This window comes from Bos javanicus, chromosome 4 (genome assembly GCF_032452875.1).
Source record: "Bos javanicus breed banteng chromosome 4, ARS-OSU_banteng_1.0, whole genome shotgun sequence".
NCBI lineage: Eukaryota > Metazoa > Chordata > Mammalia > Artiodactyla > Bovidae > Bos > Bos javanicus.
This window is the reverse complement of record NC_083871.1, coordinates 56999619-57024290: the sequence shown is the minus strand read 5'-3', so window position 1 is coordinate 57024290 and position 24672 is coordinate 56999619. Positions and strand designations below refer to the sequence as shown.

The following is a 24672-nucleotide window of genomic DNA, read 5'->3' as shown; positions in this document are numbered from 1 at the left end:
TATTCGAGGTTTCCTGGAGTACTGTCCCAATTTCATTTAAAATCACAATGTTTCTGACAAATGAAGACTGTGAACTAAGTTCTGAGCTATAAAATACAAAAAAAAAAAAAAAAAAATCCTTATCATCTGGCAGTCATCACAGCCCAGATGAGACCCCAGAATCCTATCAACATAACACTCCCAGCAGCCACAACTAAGAAATTGGAATGTCCAAAGAGACGAAATAAATTTCTCATCCTATAGATGACATTAAGTAAAAAGCAGATAGATAAAATTACATACATACAAAATCAAACTTGGGAAAATAAAACATATTTTTGTCAGATACTGTTAGTTGGTTATGAAATATCTGACATCCCTAACTAAATATGGGGATGTGATCATGCCCTAGCCAAAGAAATATAACGGCAAGTATTGTGTGGGGTTTCCAAAAGGGCTCATAAAGTAGCTGAGTCAACTGAAAGAAATCATTCTCCTTCCTGCTGTTGGAGAGCAATGTAATGGCTAGAGTTCTTGCAGCCATGTTGTACTATGAAGCATCCTGGATAAAGGATCCTTTTTTTGCTTCTGACATCATGAATCCACAAACAAGCCCAAGACCTGCTGCCTGGGCTTGTATACTGTCAAAGAGAAATAAATTTCTATCATGTCTAAGCTTCTATTATTTATTTCATTGAACGCAGTCAAATCTAATTTTAAGAAGTAGCACAGTAAAATTCACTCAGTCATGTCTGACTCTCTGTGACCCCATGGCCTATACAGTCCATGGAATTCTCTTCTCCAGGAGATCTTCCCAGTCCAGGGATCAATCCCAGCCTCATGCATTGCAGGCTGATTCTTTACTAGCTGAGCCACCAGGGAAGCCCAAGAATACTGGAGTGGGTGGCCTATCCCTTCTCCAGTGAATCTTCCCAACCCAGGAATTGAAGCGGGGTCTCCTGCACTGCAGGTGGGTTCTTTACCAGCTGAGCTACCAGGGAAGCCCCAAAGACACAGCATGTAAGGTAATAATTATTCTTGCTACCATGCCTTTCTAACAAGGATGAAATAAAGATGAGAAAAGAATGAAGACTGACTGAATGCTTAGGTGCTTTGCAAATGTTATCTGTCAAGGAAAGGCAGTTCACATGCATGTCTTATTTAATCTCCCAAACAAACATGATAAGAATGATTTCTCCATTTAATAAATGAAGAAACTGAAGCTCTGAAACATTGAGCAATAAGTCCAAGATCAGAGAGCTGGTAGAAGGAAGAGATGAAATTCAAATCTAGTTTTTTTGATCTACAGCCATGGTCTTCTCATAATATCATAATGACTTCAAAACCATTAAGTGATTGCTTACTGAGTGCAAAGCACTGTACGAGATGATTTCAGATGTAACAAAGGGAGGTAAGACATGGTGCTCACTCTGAAGAAACTTCAGATTGATTGAGAAATTAAAACAAAAGTGAGAGACAAAATTTGATGCCCAATAGTTAAATAAACTATAATAAAAATATCCCATTAGAGGATGTGTCTGACAGATTCTAGTGATTTTGTTATATATACATATATATATATATACACACACACACATAAGCTAAGACTTAGTGATGACTTTAAACTTTACTTTTAATCATCTCTGCCCTCCTCCCTCCAACCACTCTTTAACTGTGTTTTTGCTCTGTACTTGACACTCCACTTAGCACTAATATCACAGAGGGGTGCAGCATGGAACACCACTCTCAAGAAGCTCAATGTAAAGGAAATTCTTCACAGAAAAAGAATTTATTCCAGCTGACATAATGAGCATTAAATAAAAACTGAATGTGGTATTAAAAATCACTTTATCAAATGAAACATATGCATATTGGATTTATGAATGATTTTTTTCTCATGTTTTTCAGATAATTTCAGGTCAAGAATAATCTGCGATTCTATGAAGAATGTTATAAATTTGGGAAGCTACCTCCAAAGAGGCAGGATCTTCCAAAAGGAATCCACTGTTGACCACAGTCATTCCTCCTTGGAACATTATGGAAAGATACAGCAGTAACTAAAGCAAAGCAAAATTACACCTGGGATGATGACTGAATGTCTTTCCAGCCACAATTTTCTTTGATTTGAGGTTTTAAAAGAGCTTAGTGAATAACAGGGACTTCCCTGATGGCTCAGCTGGTAAAGAACCCACTGCAATGAATAAGACCCAGGTCTGATCCCTGGGTCAGGAAGACCATAGAGAGGAAATAGCAACCCATTCCAGTATTCTTACCTGGGACATCCCATGGACAGAGGAGCCCTGGCAGGCTACAGAGCCTGGGGTTGCAAGAGTGAAAGATGACAGCGACTGAAACATCACCCCACCAGGGAATAACAAGAGATTAGGTAAACTGTATACAAATATTAAGAATAGGAGGCAAAATACAAGACAGATGGATCATTCAGGGAACCTAGATGCCAAGTAAACAACTAGACTGTAACCTATCATGTAACTAGGTAAAAACTCAAGTCATGGGTGGTGTCGTGGTGGGCGATATGACCAAATATCTTATGATTATTAATAAGCTTCAGTACTCAGAAATGGTCTCGGAGAGATGGGGGCTAAGACCAGCATTTGGAGACCAAGGAGGAGACCCTTTCAGGAGTCTGTGCATGTAGTGATAAGACGGGACGGAAGGGAGTTAACACGCTGATGAGCACTGACTGGAAACACAACAATGTCTTGATACATGACAGATAAATATACAACTTGTGAGCATTTCACTAGTCCAGGCAAAGTACAGAGATTTAGGAAAAGAACCTAAAACTTCTTTGGCTTTACTTCCTAGTACCTGGGAGTTGAGGACTCAGTAGGAATGTCAGGTAATTCTGAGACAGGTAAATTATCTCAGTTTTGTACTTGGGGCAGGGTCACCTCAGCTCTCAATTCTCTTTACTTGCTCCAAATTAAACCTGGAACATCCTGTTCTTACAAAATCAAGCAAGTATGAAAAGTGTCATGGAAACCACAAAATCAGCAGTGAGACTGCAAGCCACAGATTCCTATACCTACCAATCGGTAGAGCTCAGTAATGCTGATGTCCTCTGGATCCACCATCGCATACTCTTTCCTAGGCACCAGGTCCAGTCCCAGTTGTCTAGAGAACAAATTGCAAATGTTTGGAAGAAAAGTCACCTCAACAGAATATATTTAAAATAATTATCTTTACTGTATCACTCTAAAAAACATTCAATACATCACCCTTCGTGCTTCTCTCACCCAAACTCTTTACCTTATATTAACCCTTTGCAGCGCTCGGACTAAGTAAGGAGGCTGAACACTGGGTATAACTTGAGAAACAGAAGATTACAAAGGCGAGGAAACAGGGATGGGGTGGGGATGGGCCGGCCCTCTTGGTGCAGTGCTTTTGCCACTGGGGGCCTTGGTTCTACAGAGTGGGGAGCCTTTAGCACCCTGCAAACTATTACCACAGAAACCCTTCCTCGTTGTGCTGGCCTGGAAACTAGACATAGACATCATATTGTTCTAGAACACAGAGTTGAGGAGAGGGAAGCCTGGCTTTGAGGATTTGACCTGGCACCAGGGGTTGGTTTTATGCTAACACAGTCACTGAACTGCTCTGGGACATCAGGAAGGAAGAATGAATTGATTCTCCCTCCACCAGCATCATCACAGGAAAGTCAGAGGACAGCACAGGGCTCTATGGAGAATGGAGAAGCTGCCGTTGTTGTAACTCTGTTTGAGGCTTTCAGGCAAGAATACTTTCTTCTGATGGCCCTGATAGGGAACGAGATGACTATCTCCTCCTTCTCCCAAGCTTCCTCCACTTTTGTTTTCCCTTTCAGTAAGAAAACTATATTTAAAGGAATATAGTAAATGCAAAATCTGTAAACTGTAAGACATTTTAAATAAGTTGTCAAACTCAAAGAAAGCAAAATCAGACCTCTGAAATTTCATGAATTTGAGGATGATCTAAATAAATTATATTGCTCATTTTCATACATCCATGTTTTACCAACTTACCATAAATTAGCCATAGAATTGCCCAAAGCATAAGCTGGAACTTACATGAGTCAAAACTGAGCCATGATTCAGTCATAATTAATGTTTTTCCCTCTTTTCCCTTCCTTATGTCATTATCTTCCTTCCTAAAACTGAAAAAGTATCATCTTCTTGCCTGCTCTGTATTTCTAAGCTATTTTTGATAAGCTAACTTCATCCAACTTTCTTCCTATTTACAAACTAGTCTTTTAAAGGAGGATTGGCATGATGACTAAGGGCCAACATGATTCAGAGAACCAAGTTTTTTTCAAAACAAAAAGGAAAAACATTCAAAAACATTCCAAACATGAAAGATGGGCAGCCTAGGTCATGGTCAAACAGTCTTCAGATCTACCCCTCAAAGGGCCACCCCATCACACACAGTGAGACCGGAGGCTCCCTGCACATGGCTGGCATATCCCATTTCTTAGGAAGCGCTCCGTGCTGTGAATCACATTGGTCTGGAGTGGACGGGGCCTTAGATCTCTTCTGGCTCAACTTACTCCTTTGACAAGCAACAAGCAAAGAAACTGAAGTCAAGGAGGGCTCAGGAATTTGCCTCACATCATAAAAGAGGAGAGTTCCCAGTTCAGTGTCTTGCTGTATTCCACCCCCGCCCTTGATTCCCCACGAGGAATGCATCTCCCCGAGATTAATGAATTAGGGCTGCTCTCTTGACTGTCTATTAAAGGATGAATGGCACAGCTCACTCAGCGAAATAACAGAAGGACTCTGGACAAGATAGAGGTTTAAAATGTGTTATATACTTCACTCCTGTAGTATATGTCTTATCAGGAATCAAAACTGCCTTTTGATAAAGTGACATCCTACACTTAAAGGAAGCATTACTCTTGATTTCAAATTGGTTTTTCCAGATTCAGTAAGAGGCAAAATCATCTGTGGTATCTTTTACTGCCTTCTTCTTTCCTATCTGCTTTTCTTTTTTTCTGTTGCTCTAAGATGCTCTGATCAACACAGGATCACAATAAACTGTGTGGATCACAATAAATTGTGGAAAATTCTGAAATAGATGGGAATACCAGACCACCTGAGCTGCCTCTTGAGAAACCTGTATGCAGGTTAGAAAGCAACAGTTAGAACCGGACATCGAACAACAACTGGTTCCAAATAGGAAAAGGAGTACGTCAAGGCTGTATATTGTCACCCTGCTTATTTAACTTCTATGCAGAGTACATCATGAGAAACGCTGGACTGGAAGAAACACAAGCTGGAATCAAGATTGCCGGGAGAAATATCAATAACCTCAGATATGCAGATGACACCACCCTTATGGCAGAAAGTGAAGAGGAACTCAAAAGCCTGCTGATGAAAGTGAAAGAGGAGAGTAAAAAAGTTGGCTTAAAGCGCAACATTCAGAAAACTGAATCATGGCATCATGATTCTGGTCCCATCAATTCATGGGAAATAGACAGGGAAACAGTGGAAAGAGTGTCAGACTTTATTTTTTGGGGCTCCAAAATCACTGCAGATGGTGAATGCAGCCATGAAATGAAAAAACACTTACTCCTTGGAAGGAAAGTTTTGACCAACCTAGACAGCATATTAAAAAGACTAGATATTACTTTGTCAATAAAGGTCCATCTAGTCAAGGCTATGGTTTTTCCAGTGGTCATGTATGAATGTGAGAGCTGGACTATAAAGAAAGCTGAGCGCTGAAGAATTGGTGCTTTTGAACTCTGGTGTTGGAGAAGACTCTTGAGAATCTCTTGGACTGCAGGGAGATCCAACCAGTCCATTCTAAAGGAGATCAGTCCTGGGTGTTCATTGGAAGGACTGATGTTGAAGCTGAAACTCCAGTACTTTGGCCAACTCATGCGAAGAGCTGACTCATTGGAAAAGACCCTGATGCTGGGAGGGATTGGGTGCAGGAGGAGAAGAGGACGACAGAGGATGAGATGGCTGGATAGCATCACCGACTGGATGGATATGGGTTTGTGTAAACTCCAGGAGTTGGTGATGGACAGGGAGGCCTGGCTTGCTGCAGTTCATGGGGTCGCAAAAGTCGGACACGACTGAGCAACTGAACTGAAGATGCTCTGAAGGTCCAAACAGTGAATGGGGACTTGGGGAGATAGGGAGGCCATGACCTTATAGGATACCGAGGGACCACTTATCTTCCTACGCTTGAGCCCACATAAGCCTAACATCATAGTCTAAGTTGGCTTATTCTAATTTCTCACCAATACATTAACATTCATATTTAGCACAATATCAGCCTCGATCACTGCTTTAAATTACTAGCTTTAGTATTTAAAGTACTTGGCCAGTATTTTAGATTAGTCAGTTATGTCTTTTTTCTTTTTTTTTTTTTTAAGAGCAAATCTTGGTCAAGATCAGTTTTTTATCAAGTTTTCCCAAGCAGCTCCTCAAAAGACACTAACACATATGCACAGGCAGAATCAGGGCAGTAAGGAAAGCCACCCCTCACCCTTTCCCCACCACCACCCAGGATACCTGCCCCTAAGACTTTTAACAGAAGCTATCTCCCTCCACATAACATCAACAATCTATTACCACAACAGAAAAGAGGGATGTATTTAGAAAGAAAAATGCATGTCAAACCTAAAGCCTTTTTGAAACAATGTGGAGAAGGAAATGGCAATCCACTCCAGTATTCTTGCCTGGAAAAGTCCATGGACAGGGAAGCCTGGTGGGCTTCAGTCCATGGGGTTGCAAAGAGTCAGACACGACCGAGCACACAGTAGTAATACTCTCAGTGAAAGTTATGTATCTGACTGACCCCAGTGAACATTTTGTATTTCCTGAGCATGTGCCCACTGTCAGACCACACAGGGCAGTTGAGAACTGACAACATCCTGGGACCCACACCAGCCCTAGAAGATGCGGTTGTCAGCTCCATCAGTGACAGTCTGCACTAAGCCCCCCAAAGGAGAAAACTGGAAAAGCTTCCTCTGGTGTTTTCCAGAGATATGAGCACACGGTGGCTCACACCTCTGTAGCAGTCACACCCTCATGTGCACCCACCAGAGCTCATCCCTGCGGTGGCGGGTACTCACTCGTTGCCCCAGTCCAGGCGGGCGGTGATGTGGCGCTTCACGTCCTTCATCCGGTCATGGGTGAGGTGCCCCACCAACACCTGCCGCCGCAGATCCAGGATTTCATTCATGATATGCCACAGGCGGTGGAAGAGATCACCTTCATTTCTCTAGGAAACACGCAAATGTGGAGATTCAGCAGTCAGACACTGGACACGGGGTAACCACAGAGAGCAGAGGGCGAGTCCCATTTACCCTCTATGTGCTGGGCACTTTGAAGACAGACTTTGCATTAACTCTCTCCTCGGGTCCTAAAACGTACTCACTTCCCTACACCCTTTCATCCTGTTTCACAATGCTGCTCTCCTGCTCAAGAATCCAAATCCAACTTCGCTTCTCGGGCTCCCTAAAACACACATCATGTCACAAGATCCTGATGACATCTCCACACCTGAGTTTGGCCTGATCTCTGACTTTACATTCTCTACTTCCCTTTCCACCTCAAATCCTCTCTTTCTTTGCTGCTGCTAAGTCACTTCAGTCATGTCCGACTCTGTGCGACCCCATAGATGGCAGCCCACCAGGCTCCCCTGTCCCTGGGATTCTCCAAGCAAGAACACTGGAGCGGGTTGCCATTTCCTTCTCCAATGCATGAAAGTAAAAAGTGAAAGTGAAGTCGCTCAGTTGTGTCCGACTCCTAGCGACCCCCTGGACTGCAGCCTACCAGGCTCCCCCGTCCGTGCGATTTTCCAGGCAAGAGTACTGGAGTGGGGTGCCATTGCCTTCTCCGTCTCTTTCTTTAGCTCCCTCCAATTCTACTGTCCTCAAGGCTACAACTGACTTCCACCTGCCTCAGGAAATCGTCCCTGACAGCTCTTGCTCACATGCTTTTCTCCCTTCTCTGAAGTATGGCTGCATGTAATGAAAGCCAATTCAAAGGAAAATCTTATTTTTTAATTACTTCTTGTGTGTTGGTCTTGATGCTTTACTGTTTCCCATCAGAAGTTGGGTACATAAAGGACTCTAACGTTCTTTCATTGATAAATTTTCACTGCTAGCATCTGGCCAGTATTTAGACTTTAAAAAAATGTTTTCTTTCTAACTTATTAAATTTTCGGGTAAATTCAAGCTAACCTCTTGTGAAATTCATCAAGCGAGGACGATTAGTTGGAAAGAAGATTGGTTCAACTCCTGGCTTCAAATCTTGGTTTTGCCACTTAACTAGTTTTATAGGCTTTGAGTATGGCTTTTGTCATCTGTGAAACACGCACATGGAAGGTTATTAGAGATAACATTTGTGAAGAGAGCCAGATAAGACAGTGATTAAGAGCACAGACTTGAAACATGAACTACCTCACTCTGCATTCTAATTTGGCCTTTCACTGGCTAAACACCTGTGGCAATGTATCAACCTCATGGAGCTTGTTTTCCTATCTGCAGAGTGGCTATCATAGGACTTATCTCATAGGCTTGTTATGAAGATTGATGACTTCGTATATTAAAACTCTGAGAACGATGTTTGACCCACAATAAATACCATGTAAGTATCAGGTGTTACTAGTGGTGTTATCATTACACTTTTGATCCAGAATAAATTTATAAACTTAAATCCAGATCCTTTAATAAATACTGAATCTTTATCAAAATCTAGGTGTATGTCTCTTACCCACAGATATTTAGGCTAAGCCTTTGGTAAGTATTTCACCTTTCATTAACTCTTCATCTTTCTTAAGCAGAAGCTATGCTTTCACTTTCTATGAAAACTATTAATAGGCTATATGAATAATGGTATGAAAGTATTGAGATTGTCATTTACCAGAAGTCCTCTACAGAGATAAGCTGACAAAAATATCAAATTCTGTCTAGTCATAACATTTTTTTTTTTTTACTTTACAATATTGTATTGGTTTTGCCATACATCAACATGCATCCGCCACAGGTGTACATGTGTTCCCCATCCTGAACCCCCGTTCTACCTCCCTCCCCATGTCATCCCTCTGGGTCATAACATTCTTTAGGAAAAAAAAAAAGTGGAGATGGATCTTCTGCTTCATTGATGCTTGGTGACTAGAAGTGTTCTGGGGAACTGAGTAGGTTAGACAATGTGCCAGTTGAGCAAGAAACATTCTCCATGACACCATCCCTTATTCTCTGAGCTAGACGTAATCTTGCTCTCAACTCCTATAGCACTCACTTGAGCCTGTTCTTCTACGACCTCTCACTCTTTCCTCATGTTATACACTCCCATACAAGTCATTACAAGAGTTCTGTAATGCAATACTACTGTAAGTCACTGGTCAATGCCTGTGTTCTTCACCTGATGTGAGCTCCAACCACAGTGGCTGAGACTGCCCTGTGTAGTCCCAGCAGCTGGAGAATGAAGGAAGAAACACCTTGATTTCAAGGAGCTTTGGGCTTCCCTGGTGGCTCAGAGGTTAAAGTGTCTGCCTGCAATGCAGGAGACCTAAGTTCGATCCCTGGGTTGGGAAGATCCCCTGGAGAAGGAAATGGCAACCCACTCCAGTATTCTTGCCTGGAGAATCCCATGGACAGAGGAGCCTGGTGGGCTACAGTCCACGGGGTCGCGCTGAGTCGGACAGGACTGAGCGACTTCACTTTCACTTTCACTTTCACTTTAGGGAATCTTGAGAGGTGCAGTCTGTTTAGATCATATAAGAGAATAAGCAGGGGAGATCAAGAAAAACTTGAGGAGAACGGACCTAGGGATTATCATATTAAGGGAAGGAAGCCAGATGAAGACAAATATCATATGATATCAATCATACATTGAATCTAAAAAAATGATACAAATGAACTTATTTATAAAACAGAAAGACACAGACATAGAAAACAAACACTGTTATCAAAGGGGAAAGCGTGGGTAAATGAGGAGTTTGGGGATAGCAAACACATACTACTATATATAAAACAGATAAACAATAAGGGAACTGTGCAGCATAGGGAACTATAGCTGTATAGTGCACAAACTATGTTTAGTATCTTATAATAATCTATAGTGGAAAATAATCTGAAAATAATACACACACATACACACAAACTTCCCTGATGGGCTCAAATGGTAAAGAATCTGCCTGCAATGTGGGAGACCTGGGTTCTATTCCTGGGTCAGGAAGATCCCCTGGAGAAGGGGATGGCAACCCATTCCAGTATTCTTGCCTGGAGAATTCCATGGACAGAGGAGCTTGGTGGGCTACAGTCCAAGGGGTTACAAAGAGTTGGACATGACTGAGCAACTAACAGTTTCACTTTCATATATACACATACATATATACAGACACACACACACACACATATATATATATATATATGTATAACTGAACCACTCTGATCTTCACCTAAAACTAACACATTGCAAATCAACTATACTTCAATTAAAATTAATTAAAAAATTGAAACTCAAAAGAAACTTGAGGAACTCCATGGGCAGAAGGAAGAGTCCACTCAAGTAGTCAAAGAAATTACTTACCTAAGGAAGATATAATACAAGCCAAATCTCATGTGGCAGGGAGACAGCCAACTCCTGCTTAACATGACCACCACCATGTGAAGGGCACCTGTCTTGCTTTTGGGGAAGTTGTTCTGATGTTGTCCAGAGGGATGGGCTTGATTTCCTAATAATGTCACCTCTAGCATTTAAGTTCAAGAGCACACTGAGCTGAGAAGAAGTTGGATTCACAAAAAAACAAACCAGTCGGTCTGCTCTCCCTTTCAGAAAGGGGTGGCCAGAACAGTGACATACTGCAGCACCCTCCCCACTAATGCATGAAAACAGTACATAACTGTTTTGATAGCTAGTCAGAAAATGATGCCTCTTTAAAAACTAGATGTTAAAAAAATGGATAGTTATGAAGACTCTTCAGGAAACATGAAAAATGCTTTTAATTTAATGTTCAATGAAAGAAGCAGGGTACAATATTAAACACTTAAAATAGAAAAATACATGACCATTTTTACAATATATCAGAAAACTTCTGCAGCATTTATCTACAAAAAATGAACTATAAGTATTTTAGCATTATAGAGAATGAGCAAGTTTTGATTTGCCTCAAGATGGAAATAATATAAATTTTGGAGCAGCAGACAATTTACAGCCAGGTTTTCCTACTTAGCTTGTGACCCTAGATAGATTATCTCTGATGAGATTTGAGAATAAAAACTACCTGGTAAAGATGCAGGGAAGAGAGCTGTGCAATACCCTGCTGAAGGCCTGCACAAAGGTACTTGGGAGAAGATGACCTGTATTTCACCTACAGTTTTAGTTGTTACTGCTATTTTATTAAGTGATACTTTAAAGGACATTATTTAGACCATGACCAATGTACTGAAAAAAGCAAATAGCACTTCTTGAGCATCTACCATGTGTTTTTTTTTTAATTCTAAATGGTCTACGTTATATTAAGATAAAGTATATCTCATATACTGGTTACCACTGACAACATATGAGTAGCTCATCAAACACCTTCCAGTGGAGACGCTAGGCACCTTAAAGCTATTAGGGAAGACCATGGACAGCATCCCGATACACTTATGCATGAACTTGAACCAAAACATTTAACAAAAACATTTATATTAAGAAAAGAAAAACCAAAAGGTCCAACAGACCCAAGTCAGCCAAATTCTCAAGGTTAAAAATCTAGTATCTCCAGGTTAAATTTTATATTTGTTCCTAAGAGAACTATTATTCTAGTCTTCAAAGAAACTTTGAAATAATCATTTATCTCCATCACTCAGGATGGTAGGAGGTGAGGAAGTTACTCTAAGAGCTTACAACACGTAGATTTTCAAGCCAATCAAGTAGTCCCCAAAATAGATGCTCGCAGCCTCAAAAGCAGGTAAAAATAGCTAGATAAGGCAGAATCAAGAGGAATTCAACTTTGATCCTCACTAGCAGCTACATAAAAGGGAAAGTGCTCATGCTTTAGCTCAATTAATGGTTCACACTTACATTGTCATTATCTTTATGGTGGGTATTTAGGATGCAGCGATTTGCACATTTCAGTTTTAATTTTCATCTTAATGTCGTGCAATATTAAGTGAAATAATACTTGGATTTTATTCTTTCCAAGACAAATGTTTAAAATCTAAGGAGATCTGCATTTCCTTTGTACTCTCCCAGCCCAGAGCCCAAGTTCAGTTATCCTGACAGCGCATTTACTGCACCCCAGCAAAGTCTAGATGCCGCGTTTCATCTAAGATCATCTTGTGGATTTTAGTAGTGAGCCCTAAAGCCACCAGCTCCGGGAGGGCATGGTCAGAGAAATCCAACATCAAATGGGTTTTTATTAGTGACTTTTAAAGATTTTCTTGCCTCAATGAAATATTCTATTGCATTTTCTATGGAGCGGAAAATAAAAATGGTCATTCTTTGTCCATGTCCCTCACTAATTTGGATTCTTCTCTTTGACAGGCTATTTCAAATCGAGTTGTCAGGATACGTACACCTTTGTATTTTGAGCACATCCCTTCAAATGACTAAGCTGTTCTCTAAATTCCTTTGAAAATCAAAGAAGAAATAAACTCATCTTTCCCCAAACATCACCCCCAATTCCCCAGACAGTGGTTCAGTGAGGGCGCTAGATTTACATGTGAATCCCAGCTTAGTCATAGTCATTTTTCAACTGCTTGGCCTCCAGTAAGTACTTCACTCTCATTTTCTTCATTTGTAAGCTAGGGATGATCATAGTCTTTATTTCCTTGAGTGGTTGTAAGGCTTAAATAAGATACTACATATAGAGTAGTTCTTACAGGGTTTGCAACACAGAAGGTTCTCAGTAAGTATAATATGTAAATAGGTACACGTTCGTGTGCGTGCTAAGTTGCTTCAGTCGTGTTCGATTGTTTGTGACCCTGCGAACTGTAGCCTGCCAGGCTCCTCTGTCCATGGCATTCTTTAGGCAAGACTACTGGAGTGGATTGCCACGCCCTCCTCCAGGGGATCTTTCTGACACAGGGATCGAACCTGCAACTTTCATGTCTCCTGCACTGGCAAGCAGGTTCTTTACCACTAGCACCACCTGGAAAGCCAAATATATACGTATATACCCAAAACACTGACTCCTTTTTTTCCCAAGAAACATTCCTTTCTCTTGTAGTTCTAGAATCTTCTCATTGATTCTAAATAGCCTATCATTTTTAGTATACCTGAGCAATGTACAGAGAATTAGAATATAATTGAATGTCACCATTATGAAAATTATATTGAAAAAAAGCTTATTTCTCTGTGACAATTAAAATTATTCAGAAAGCCTAAATCTAGGTTCCATGTAAATGATCCTATTTGATTAGATGCCAGGAAAGTAATTTTTTACTTTCGTACAGCTTGAAAAAGAACTTAGAAAATCCATGCTGGATGGACACAGGAATAAAAGTCAGACTATGTTGTATTAAGCTCTCTATCCCTGATTCCCGGAGGAGTGGGAGTGACTTACAGCAGGTTCTCAAATACTAGTTGACACTCACCCCTGTTTAGATATTTCTTGAAACAATTCTCTACTGAAAAAACGATACCATTAAAAAGTTACGTACCACATAGAGTTGTTTCCACATAGTTCCCCAGTCTCTTAATGTTGATGTCATTTCTGTGATCACAGAGTCTTCAGTGGGAATAACCATTTCAAATTGTCTGTGAAATTGAACAAGTATATATGCAAATGACATAGACGGTAATCTTCTTTTAAATATTCTAAAAGACCAACTAGGAGAGGAAGCTGCCTAGTTATTTTTGGTTCTGCAAAAGAAACCAGGATCTGAATATGAACTTGTGTGAGGAATGTGATGTGGGTTATGGCAGGACAACACCAGAATCACCAAGCACTTCACCTAGATCAAAGTTTAAGCAGTGTGGTGAAGCAACACTACCAGCGAGGTTGTGCTCCAGGCACAGTTTGATCTCTGAACAGCAACTCACTTAAATTCTCCAAGCCCAAAAGTCCTTGTATGTAACCTGAGGTTACCAGGCCATCTAGACTGTGAGATGGCTCTTGCCTTCCAAGCGCTATGGCCATTGGGCTCAAAGAAAGTGAAAGGCTCATTCAATGATCGTGATATGATGGCCGCAAACAGCCAAACTCACTCAGTATTATAAACAACTAGACACTGAGGTACTGACTGAATACTCACTTGATCTCATTAACACCTCATTTTTATTACTTCCAAACAGGACCATGAAAAACGATTACTGGTATCAGTAATGTCACGCATCTCAGAAGACATCACAGGTATTTGAATATCCATTGCAGAATGCTCCTCTCCATGATTAGGGCAATACATTCCTTCTATTTCTTTTCTGTGTGTCAGAAACTATACTTGGAAAATATTCATACCAATATTAGCAGGGTATCTATGGTGGTCCTGATGTTGAGAATATATATAAGGAGATGGAGAGAAAAAACCAGATTGAATTTGTCTTCTGCATCCTATGTTTGACATATAATAACCTTTATTTTTTCATCTCTCATTTCTTTTTTCTAAATTCATTTCTGTGCAGGTTAAAATGGGTAAGTGCCTTTAATTCTACTTCCCAAAAGAATGCTAATTGACTATACTGAGGGGGATTATCTTCTTCATTTGAGTATCTTTTTCTAAGGACAATATTCAGTGTTCAGCAGATGATCAAGGGAAATTTTTATTTCTTATCATGAGGCTATTAACTGTTATGTGTTCCTTCTTGATGTTAAGTCCAAAGTGTACATAATTGTCTTTTGTAAAGTTTTCTCGGCAAGTATGGGAATTAAAATCTTGCCTTGATTTCTTCACCAACAAAGCCTCATTTCATACTGCTGCTAAAATACCCTGTGAATATTTTACTTCTTTCTAGAGTTTAAACATAGTTGAAGATGTAAAACTAGAAATAAAAGTAAACAGTAATATATGAACTTTGACATATACAGAACCTTTTATCAAGTCTACATAATTGACATTTTCAAATGGTAGTGCATTTATTTTGCTTTTCAAGCAGCTGTTGCAATTTAAATGATGAGTATTTAGAGACAGACATTATAAAATGATAGAACACAAAGTCTGGGCAGGAACAATGAATTCCCAAGAAAACTCAACAACCTACTTAACATTTAAAAACTGACATGCCCACAGCAAGAATTAAACTACAAAGAAGTGACCTCACCATTCACAAACTATAATTAAAGGACCCCCACCTCGCACCCCCATCAGTTTTGCACTGCTCTGAGACCCAGGAAAGAATATAAAGGCAATTTAGTCTGTGGGAAGTTGGTCTGGGGTTTGCTCAACCAAAATGTACATTTTTAAGAAGCACAAAATTGCCATTTTTGGTGAGGCAGCTGTTTCCTCTTAATTATACCAAAATCAACATTCAAACGGTCTGGCATAAGTAGCTGCCCCTGAAATTATATTCTGTTGAGTTATTCTGAGATGTACATTGCAGTTATTTTGTCCTGGTGGGCCATCAGTCTGCTAATCCCCTTAAAATAAGACAGGCAACATCAAAAGCCTAAAGAGATTGCTCTCTGGGAAAGCAATCATCTGGCAATACGTGTTCTCGAATGTTTTCAGGTTAAAGTTTTTCTTCCAGTTAACGGTCCTAGAACCTAAAGTCTCCATCAATTCTAACTTTTTTTTATTTAAGAAAATAAACTTTGGTTCTACCCTGAAGTTCTCTTGCTGTATAATGCTCATCATGCCCTGTGTCAGGTGTCGAACCCACACCAAGTCTTAAACTAACAGGACCAAATTTTGAGACAATTTTATCCATCTTTAAACTTCTTCAGAATCAAGGGAGCCAGATATTCATGCCTGCCAGTTACTGACCAGGACAAACAAACAAGGTACTTATTTCAATTAAAACTATGTCCCACCACAACACATTTTCAGAGAGGGAGGACTTAAACTACACGAGGGATGCTTGACATCATCTTTGCTAGCATGCTGTCTATTTTCTCTTCGTCAGTCTACATGTAGGATGGGGGCAGGGTGGCTCTCTGCTCTGGAGGGTTTTTAGGATCAGGGTTGGGTTTGGGGCAAAGGCAGCAAAGAGACTGGCTGCAGGGGTTGGCCCAGGTGGTTCCTTTAAGGGACAGGGTAGAAAGACCCAGATCACTAGGCCAGAAAGGTCAGAACAAAGAGTAAGCATGTGTTTTCTGGACGGTCCCTTGGTTTACTTGAGGAGGGCTGGATAGACACTGGTTGGAGAACTCCAAAAGGACTGATAACTCTGCTTGACTCACTTCTGGTGGGTTATATCTGCACAACATTTCTGAAGGACACACATTCATTAAAAGAGTTAATAGTAGTGGCAATTATTAGTATTAGAAATATATTTTCAATCTAATACTTTAAGTTCATGGGGTCGCAAAGAGTCAGACACGACTGAGCAACTGAACTGACTGACTACTACTACTACTATCAAAAAAGGTCTTAATGACTAGGATAACCATGATGGTATCGTCACTCACCTAAAGCCAGACATCCTGGAATGTGAAGTTAAGTGGGCCTTAGGAAGTATTACTATAAGCAGAGCTAGTAGAGATGATAGAATTCCAATTGAGCTATTTCAAATCCTAAAAGATGATGCTGTTAGAGTGCTGCACTTATATGTTAGCAAATTTGGAAAACTCAGCAGTGGCCACAGGACTAAAAATGGTCAGTTTTCATTCAAAACCCAAAGAAGGGCAGTGGCAAAGAATGTTCAAACTACCAGACAATTGCACTTATTTTACATGCTAGCAAGGTTATATTCAAAATCCTTCAAGCTAGACTTCAGTAGTATGTGCATTGAGAACTTCCAGATGTACAAGATGGGTTTAGAAAAGGCAGAGGAACCAGAGATCAAATTGTCAACATTCACTGGATCACAGAGAAAGCAAGAGAATTCCAGAAAAACATTGTCTGCCTCACTGACTACACTAAAGCCTTTGACTGTGTGGATCACAGCAAACTGTGGAAAATTCTTCAAGAGATGGGAATACCCGACCACCGTGCCTGTCTCCTGAGAAACCTATATGCAGGTCAAGAAGCAACAGTTAGAACCTGACATAGAACAATGGACTGGTTCAAAATGGGGAAAAGAGTACCTCAAGGATGTATATTGTCACCCTGCTTGTTTAACTTATATGCAAAGTACATCAAGCAAAATGCCAGGCTGGATGAGTCACAAGCTGGAATCAAGCCTGCCAGGAGAAATATCAACAACCTCAGATATGTAGATGATACCATTCTAATGGAAGAAAGTGAAGAGGAACGAAAGAGTTTCTTGATAAGAGTGAAAGAGGAGAATGAAAATGCTGGCCTAAAACTCAACACTGGTCCCATCACTTCATGGCAAATAGATGGAGAAAAACTGGAAACAGTGACAGATTATATTTTGGGGGGCTCCAAAATCACTGCAGACAGTGACTGGACCCATTAAGAGATGCTTGATCCTTGGAAGGAAAGTTGTGACAAACTTAGACAGTATATTAAAAAGCAGAGATGTCACTTTGCCAACAGAAGTCAAAGCTGTGGTTTTTCCAGTAGTGATGTATGGTTGTGAGAGTTGGGCCATAAAGAAGACTGAGCACTGAAGAACTGATGCTTTGGAATTGTGGTGATGGAGAAGGCTCTTGAGAGTCCCTTGGACTACAAGGAGATCAGACCAGTCCATCTTAAGGGAAATCAACCCTGAATATTCATTGGAAGGACTGATGCTGAAGCTCAGCATCAGCTGAAGCTCCAATACTTTGGCTACCTGATGTCAAGAGACGACTCATGGGAAAAGACCCTGATTCTGGGAGAGACTGAAGACAAAAGGAGAAGGGGTTGGCAGAAGATGAGATGGTTGGATAACATCACCCACTCAATGGACATGAATTTGAGCAAACTCTGGGAGATCATGGGAGACAGAGGAGCCTGGCGCACTGCAGTTCATGGGGTTTCAAAGAGTCAGACAGGACTTAGCGACTGAATAATAACAATAACACACAAGGATATGTTTTTAAGCCCAATTAGGAAAATAATGGCAGACTCAGCTACTTATGATCAGTAGTGAATCTAGGAAATTCCTGGGTTGAGATATGACTCAGCATGTGATGGCTATGACTGCTTGCTTCCCTACACAACAGGAAACCAAGAAGAACCAACTCCTTTTGTTTAAGATTAGGTAGATTCCACAATTTCCAGGCAATGAGAGACCTCCAGTGCCCTAGATTGTACTGCTGTCCAACATACAGATGTGGTTCTTTCATTTTCTCCACAAACTGCCTTAATGTCATCTGTCTTTTATCTAACAACACAAACAATGGCAAGAATCGATTCATTTTTTCAAGACAATAAGTCTTTCAAATTCCAAAATAGGCAATGATTGTGTGAAAACTCTCCATCAATAAAATTTATTTCTTACCCTTTGTTCTTTACACAGGCATTTTTCAAGTGAACGTAGCTGGAAGGAAATATACCCTGGAAGAGAAAATGTGAAGGTTATGTCTATTACAGCAGAATAAATTTCATAAGTCATATATATAAAATATCACCACACAACCATAACAATACCAGGAAGATGAAATCTCTAACACATTCTCTAGGTGAAATCCATTGCAGCTTAGAACCAGTAAATTTATTTTGAATATTTATCAGTTTACAAATTTAGAGATACTTTAGAGATAATCAAAACATTAAATCCCACTCAAAAATATATTCTATATAACAGAAATTTTTTGTATTTTCAAGAGTTCTATATGGAAAGCATGCTAAATAAATATTTTTAATATTGCAGTTTTGAAAAAAGGGGTTTTAGTTTGCTTCTTTTGGTTGTAGTTCTTTTTCTTCTCTTCAAACTACTCATGTGTCTATTTGAAAATACATACTAAAAAAATACCACTACTATGAATTTAGAAACAGTACGTATATTACATGTTTAAGAATGATCCTTAATGAAAACATAGCAGCAAATCATCACTGGGCTGCCGTTCTGATGGAACAAAAATTAAACAAAAGAAGACAAGCCAGCTTAAAGCTCTTTATTGTAGGGAAAGGCTAGGGCAAGGAAATGGTTCCTTTGTTCTAAATGAGAAATTGAAAAAAAAATTTTTAAAAGAGCAATTTTATTATCCATTAAATGACAATATTCTCTGAATGATTTTTTATGTACAATTAAATGGAAAATTCAATTAAATATTTAGGAAAAACAAATGTCATTTGAATACATTATCACCACTGTGGGTCCAAGGATAACATAAAATTTAACTAGCAAGCTCTGTATATACAACAGTAGTAAATAGGCATAGGTTTTTAAAAAAAAAAAAAAACACACCATTTTTTTCCTTTGGAATTTAAATTTACCTCAATATGGTAGGAATAGCAAATTAGAGTAATTATTGGAATTAACAAGAAGTCAGAAATTGAGGTTCTTTAGAAGAGAAATAGAAGCAAAAAATCTTAACACTTTTTAAAGTATGTTCTAAATGAAAAATATTGAAGTTACATATGCATGTGCCCGCAGATGTCCAAAAATAACTTTAAATGAGAGCTAAAGTATAGACTATCCTTTAGAATGACCTAAAATAAATGAAATAAAGTAATTAACACAGTTGGATGATCCAGGAAAAAAGGTATACTTAAACAGAAATGCAGGCAAAATAGATTAGATAACATATTTTGGAAATGAGAAATGACACACTTTCTTATCTACAATCCTTAGAAAACCAGAATTAAACCAAAAAATGAACATGGCATGTAAGAAAATATTAGTGAATGTGGGTAGCATGGGTAAAGATGGGAAGATAGGAACAAAGTTGAAAAATATAGAAGTAAGGATTAGTGTTAACATCATAAACTACACAAAGGAAAGGTAAAAGAAAACTCATATTACTTCCTACTATAATTCCTCAGGATTTATATAAATATATAACTGATAATGAGTCTTAGTTTTTGTCTGGAATGGTAAGAAAGACGGACTCTTTATAATTTGATTTTCCCACATTTCACCTCCTCACACCTAAAGGGACTCATAACATACCTAAAATAAACCACTCTCCACATCAACTTTCACAAATGATACCACAGAAAACAAAGATTAAATACCTCTATTCATTATTTCTTTTGGAATATATATTTCTGCTGCCTGAATTTTAATTTAGCTCTCTGCAAAACTCACACTTCAAAAAGATTTTGTTTATATATAATGAGCTTATTAAGGTCCTCTCAGTATAAATTTCAAGAGCTACACAGGATTATCATTTGAATAGTGTGTCTTAAGTATAATCCAAGTTCAAAGGAATTTCCAAAATTATGAAAATCTGTATTGCTGTTTAGTATTTCAACTAAGAGTCCCAACTGTAATTTCAATTGTATAATGAAATAAAGTAAATTAACTGTCTTTCTTAAAAATCCCATAATTCCAGTTAAAAGCAATTATTTTTACCTTGATATTTGGGTTTTTTAAGGCAAATCCTCTGTACCAGCCTGTGGAGAAATAATCATGGTCATATTTCAATAAATAATTACAAGACTTTGAAGAAATGATTAGAAATCAATGTATCCTTTGCTGACAGAATTTTACCTTACATGAAGATATTCTAGGTATAAACATGTGGGAGTTGGAAGTAGGCTAGACTATAAAAGTTAAGTGACTACAAGTTTAAGTCTTCTATCAATAAAATCATTTAAAAATTGTATTGGAAATATACATAAAAATACAAACATGCATAATGGAAGTAAAGGTTTGGGAATCAGAGTACTGGGCTTAAATTCTGGTTTTACTATCAATAAGTATTAGCTGTTGAATCTTGGGCGAGTTAAGTGACCTCTCTGAGCTTAGTTTCATTCCATTTTATAAAATGTCACACGATATCTCAAAGAAATTCAAGAATCTACACAAGATTTAATATAGTTCCAAACTGTCTTTGCCTGAATACAAAGCCCTGACTCTACCACCAAAGACCAGTGCTTAGCCAGCAATTCTGTACTGAGCTCACACATTGTCTACCATCTTGGGTAAGGATCAGTCTGATAGCATAAGAAAGAAGCCAGGTCTCATCCACTTAGAGCATTAATGGCATGCTTTCATCCAGACAATGTCCCACCAACTGACTCACCATAATTTTTATTCTGCAGAATGTCTATTACTTAACCTCCAAAGTGACTCAATCAGTTTTACAGCACTGTCCTTAAGGGGGAACATAACTTTTTAGAGTTTAAAACAATTACAGGGTATACATATTTATATGAATTTATATAGCTAATATACGTGTGCTGTGTGTGTGCTCAGTTGGTTAGTTGTGTCTGACTCTTTGTGACCCCATGGACTGTAGCCCTCCAGACTCCTCTGTCCATGGAATTTTCCAAGAAAGAATACTTGAGTGGGTTACCATTTTTCACTCCAGGAAGCTAATATACAGCCTCCTATAAATGTATTCTTTTCAACTTATTGTTTCTTCAACTATAGTAACCATTTTGCTTATTAGAAGAAATTATTTTATCATAAAACCAATGTTCTATTGAATTGAATCTTTTTGATTAATTGAATTTTTAGAAAGAAGTATTTAAGTTTTGTATTTAAATATTTTTGTTCCTCATAAGTTTTCTTAAAAAAACATTTTATAAAACATCATTTTATAATCAGCCTGGAAAGAGTAGAATGAATTAAGAATTGCAAACTCTATAATGTCAGGATTTATTAGACTCCTCAAAGACATCCACCCAAGAAATATATCTATTCTTAAACAATTATTTTAACAGTAACCAAAACTTCTTGAGAATTGCAGAAATGTCACAGTGAGGTCCCTGTCCAACTACACCATACAGAAAGGTTTTTACATTACAAAACAGCTCCCATAAGCTGAGAAGTATATTTTCATCCATTCATAACAGATTTTATATTTATCTGTAAACGAAGTGGAAACAGACAAAATATATCTGGCAATGACAGAGAAAAACCTTATATTTTTAAATATATAAGTGACACTGGACAAAATAAATGTCCATGTATCACCACCATTTAATGACAGGCTTTAAATAAAAGTAATAGTTCTATTTGGGAAAACACAATTTTATCAATAATGAACCTTAATATGATAGAGTCTTAGCATATTATAAATTCCTAATAAGGACAATGTATTGAGAGGAAAACCATATCTTTGGATATGCTGATGGGACTTGACAATATGGCCATTTTGTTAAGAAAAAAAAGAGTAGTCATTTTATCTGGGATCTTTTTAAGGACTAGCATTTAAGGATGTTTTGTTACAAGGAACAGAAGCATTTGAAAACATACTACGTTGATTTAATGAGGTACCTCTTATATAAATTAATCATACAAGTTCACTTAACATTTCAAATGGAGTAAATAATTTCATTCCAAATTTAGGGGAGGTGAGGAGGAAGCAGTTACAGAACTAGAGCAGAGTTGGCCAGGGCAGGAGTCCCACCCCAAGGAATCTGGTTACCCAACCTTGGTTAAAGCATTTCTGCTCTGGCTCTCTGTTTCTTTCTGTCCTGGGGAGCCCACCAGACTCTTGACATTCCAAGAAGGGCCTTCTAGTTTGGCCCTGAGTCATGAACTCTCAGAAATTCAACAGTCTCAACTGCATCTAGTGAATATAAATAAATAATATTAGGAAAAAATATAATCAGCTTAAAAATACCAAACAATGTTTTCCCATAAGCCAAACATTGAACATGCAAGAAAATAGTTTTGTAAAAAATGGTTCATTGTGACCAAGGGGAAAATCCTAGAGATTAATAGAAGTATGAAAAGAATTTGTAAATTTTATGAGCTGCCTAATGCTGAGGAGATCGTTTACCCAACTGCAAACAATCAATACTAGTCTACTTACCATCACACTTCTCCAGGATCTGAACTGTATCTCCAATTTCCAATGACAGACCATATGGCACAGTTCCTCGAAAACTGGCAATAACTGTAAGAAACGACACAGAATATATAGAGATAATCATGTCAGTTATGGCCAGTTATACTGCTTACTATTGCATGTTATTGACCAGGAAAAACGAACGTGAACAGGAAATACACCCTGATAGTTGGAACTGGCTGTCATATTTTAATGTGACATGTTTCGGAAGAAAACCAAAGTTTACATACTTTGCGAAATGTTTGGTCAAACAAGTGTTATTAATACAAATTTCAAAGGTGTGATAGTTACTACGATAGTAGACAAAATATCAACATCACCAATAACATACGTAAACAAAGATACTGCCTGAAGAGCTGCGCCAGGAGTGTCCCTCTACCTCACTGCTACAATCACTCCCCATTCAGAAGCCCATCCCATGGTAGTGACTCAATAAATATGTGTTCAATAATAAATGAGGACTATATGTCTTACTCATTAATAAGCTTGGTTGACCTTTCTGCTATGCTGTCTTCAGGATATTTCTTTTCCATACATTGTAAGGGCCTCAAGAGAAGGGACTATGTCCTCACTGCTCACTGCTCACTACTGTGCCCTCAGGGTCTAGCCCAGCACACGGTGTTAAAGTAGTCTTCTTCTCTGTAGTAATCAATGGTAATGATTACTTCTCTCCCCTGGGTCTAAACACATGGACAAAATGACAATTCCCACATGCCTTAGCTCTCAGATAATTTGAACTGGGGGAAAAGGGGGCACACAGGGAGGAGTCACCGTTTAGCCTTACCTAATGTTTACAGACTGACTGGTTTCTGAAACATGGTGCGGGGCTGGGCAGGACTAGGATATAATACCAGAGATTAATCATCCCTAGGCTGTAGTCCATGGGGTCGCTGAGGGTCGGACACGACTGAGCGACTTCACTTTCACTTTTCACTTTCATGTACTGGAGAAGGAAATGGGAACCCACTCCAGTGTTCTTGCCTGGAGAATCCCAGGGACGAGGGAGCCTGGTGGGCTGCCTTCTATGGGGTTGCACAGAGTTGGATAGGCAATTTGAGGGGTTAAGAGAGAATGAAGGACAGAGATTCTTCCCAAGAAATTAACACCTGAGTCATAAGAGAGACAAGGCTAGAAAATAAAGGACCTCAACACACAGAAAGAGAAGACCCATTTCCTATTAAATATTTCACATGCTGAAATCATCTTGCAAGTCACATCCAAAAAATGATAGTAGATGCTTCGACTGCCTGATTTTTAAAATCCCCCAACTTTGGAAGTGAATTTTATAATTCTCTCTCTTTCAGATCGAATCTTTCAGTAAGATTTAGAAACAACACCAACCCCCCAAATAAATTATTGTTACTGCTATGAATGTATTTTAAAAGCCTGGAGGAACACATGAATCTGTCAAAAATCAAAACATGCCAATAAGTAATGGGCTTTCAGAGAAGTCTAAAGCCATTTTATGATCTTAAAACAAAATTAGCAGTAGCAATCAAAACACAGGACAGAAAACATAGCCCAAAGTACATGAGACAGATAAAAATAACTACACAGTAACCAAGTTAAAACATTTTAGATAAGCACTAATCCATGATGTCATTTTCTAACTATAACCATAAATACCCTATGACCTCATGTTGATAGCCTCAACAGTGTTCGCTTGAAAAATAATCAAAGGTCTGTATCCTGACAGAGCACTTCAAATAACTTTCAGGGACCTCTTCTTAAAAGGAATCAACAACCAAATAGACAGTAGATTGAGTACAATATAAGACTCCAAGGCAAACTTAC

At 38.8% G+C, this 24672-nt stretch overlaps 1 protein-coding gene across 4 annotated transcripts in view; it reads right to left on the bottom strand.

Annotated features, from left to right (window-relative positions):
- The window catches only part of DOCK4 (dedicator of cytokinesis 4), a 481885-nt gene that overhangs the window by 260501 nt on the left and 196712 nt on the right, over window positions 1–24672 (bottom strand). For all 4 annotated transcript variants that reach the window (XM_061414091.1, XM_061414095.1, XM_061414093.1 and 1 more), the window contains exons 2-7: window positions 22843–22926; window positions 20430–20470; window positions 18411–18466; window positions 13586–13682; window positions 7061–7209; window positions 3033–3117 (exon numbers count right to left, since the gene is read on the bottom strand). In XM_061414091.1, the coding sequence (XP_061270075.1) occupies window positions 3033–3117; window positions 7061–7209; window positions 13586–13682; window positions 18411–18466; window positions 20430–20470; window positions 22843–22926 (512 nt within the window). The remainder of the gene's footprint in view (window positions 1–3032; window positions 3118–7060; window positions 7210–13585; window positions 13683–18410; window positions 18467–20429; window positions 20471–22842; window positions 22927–24672) is intronic.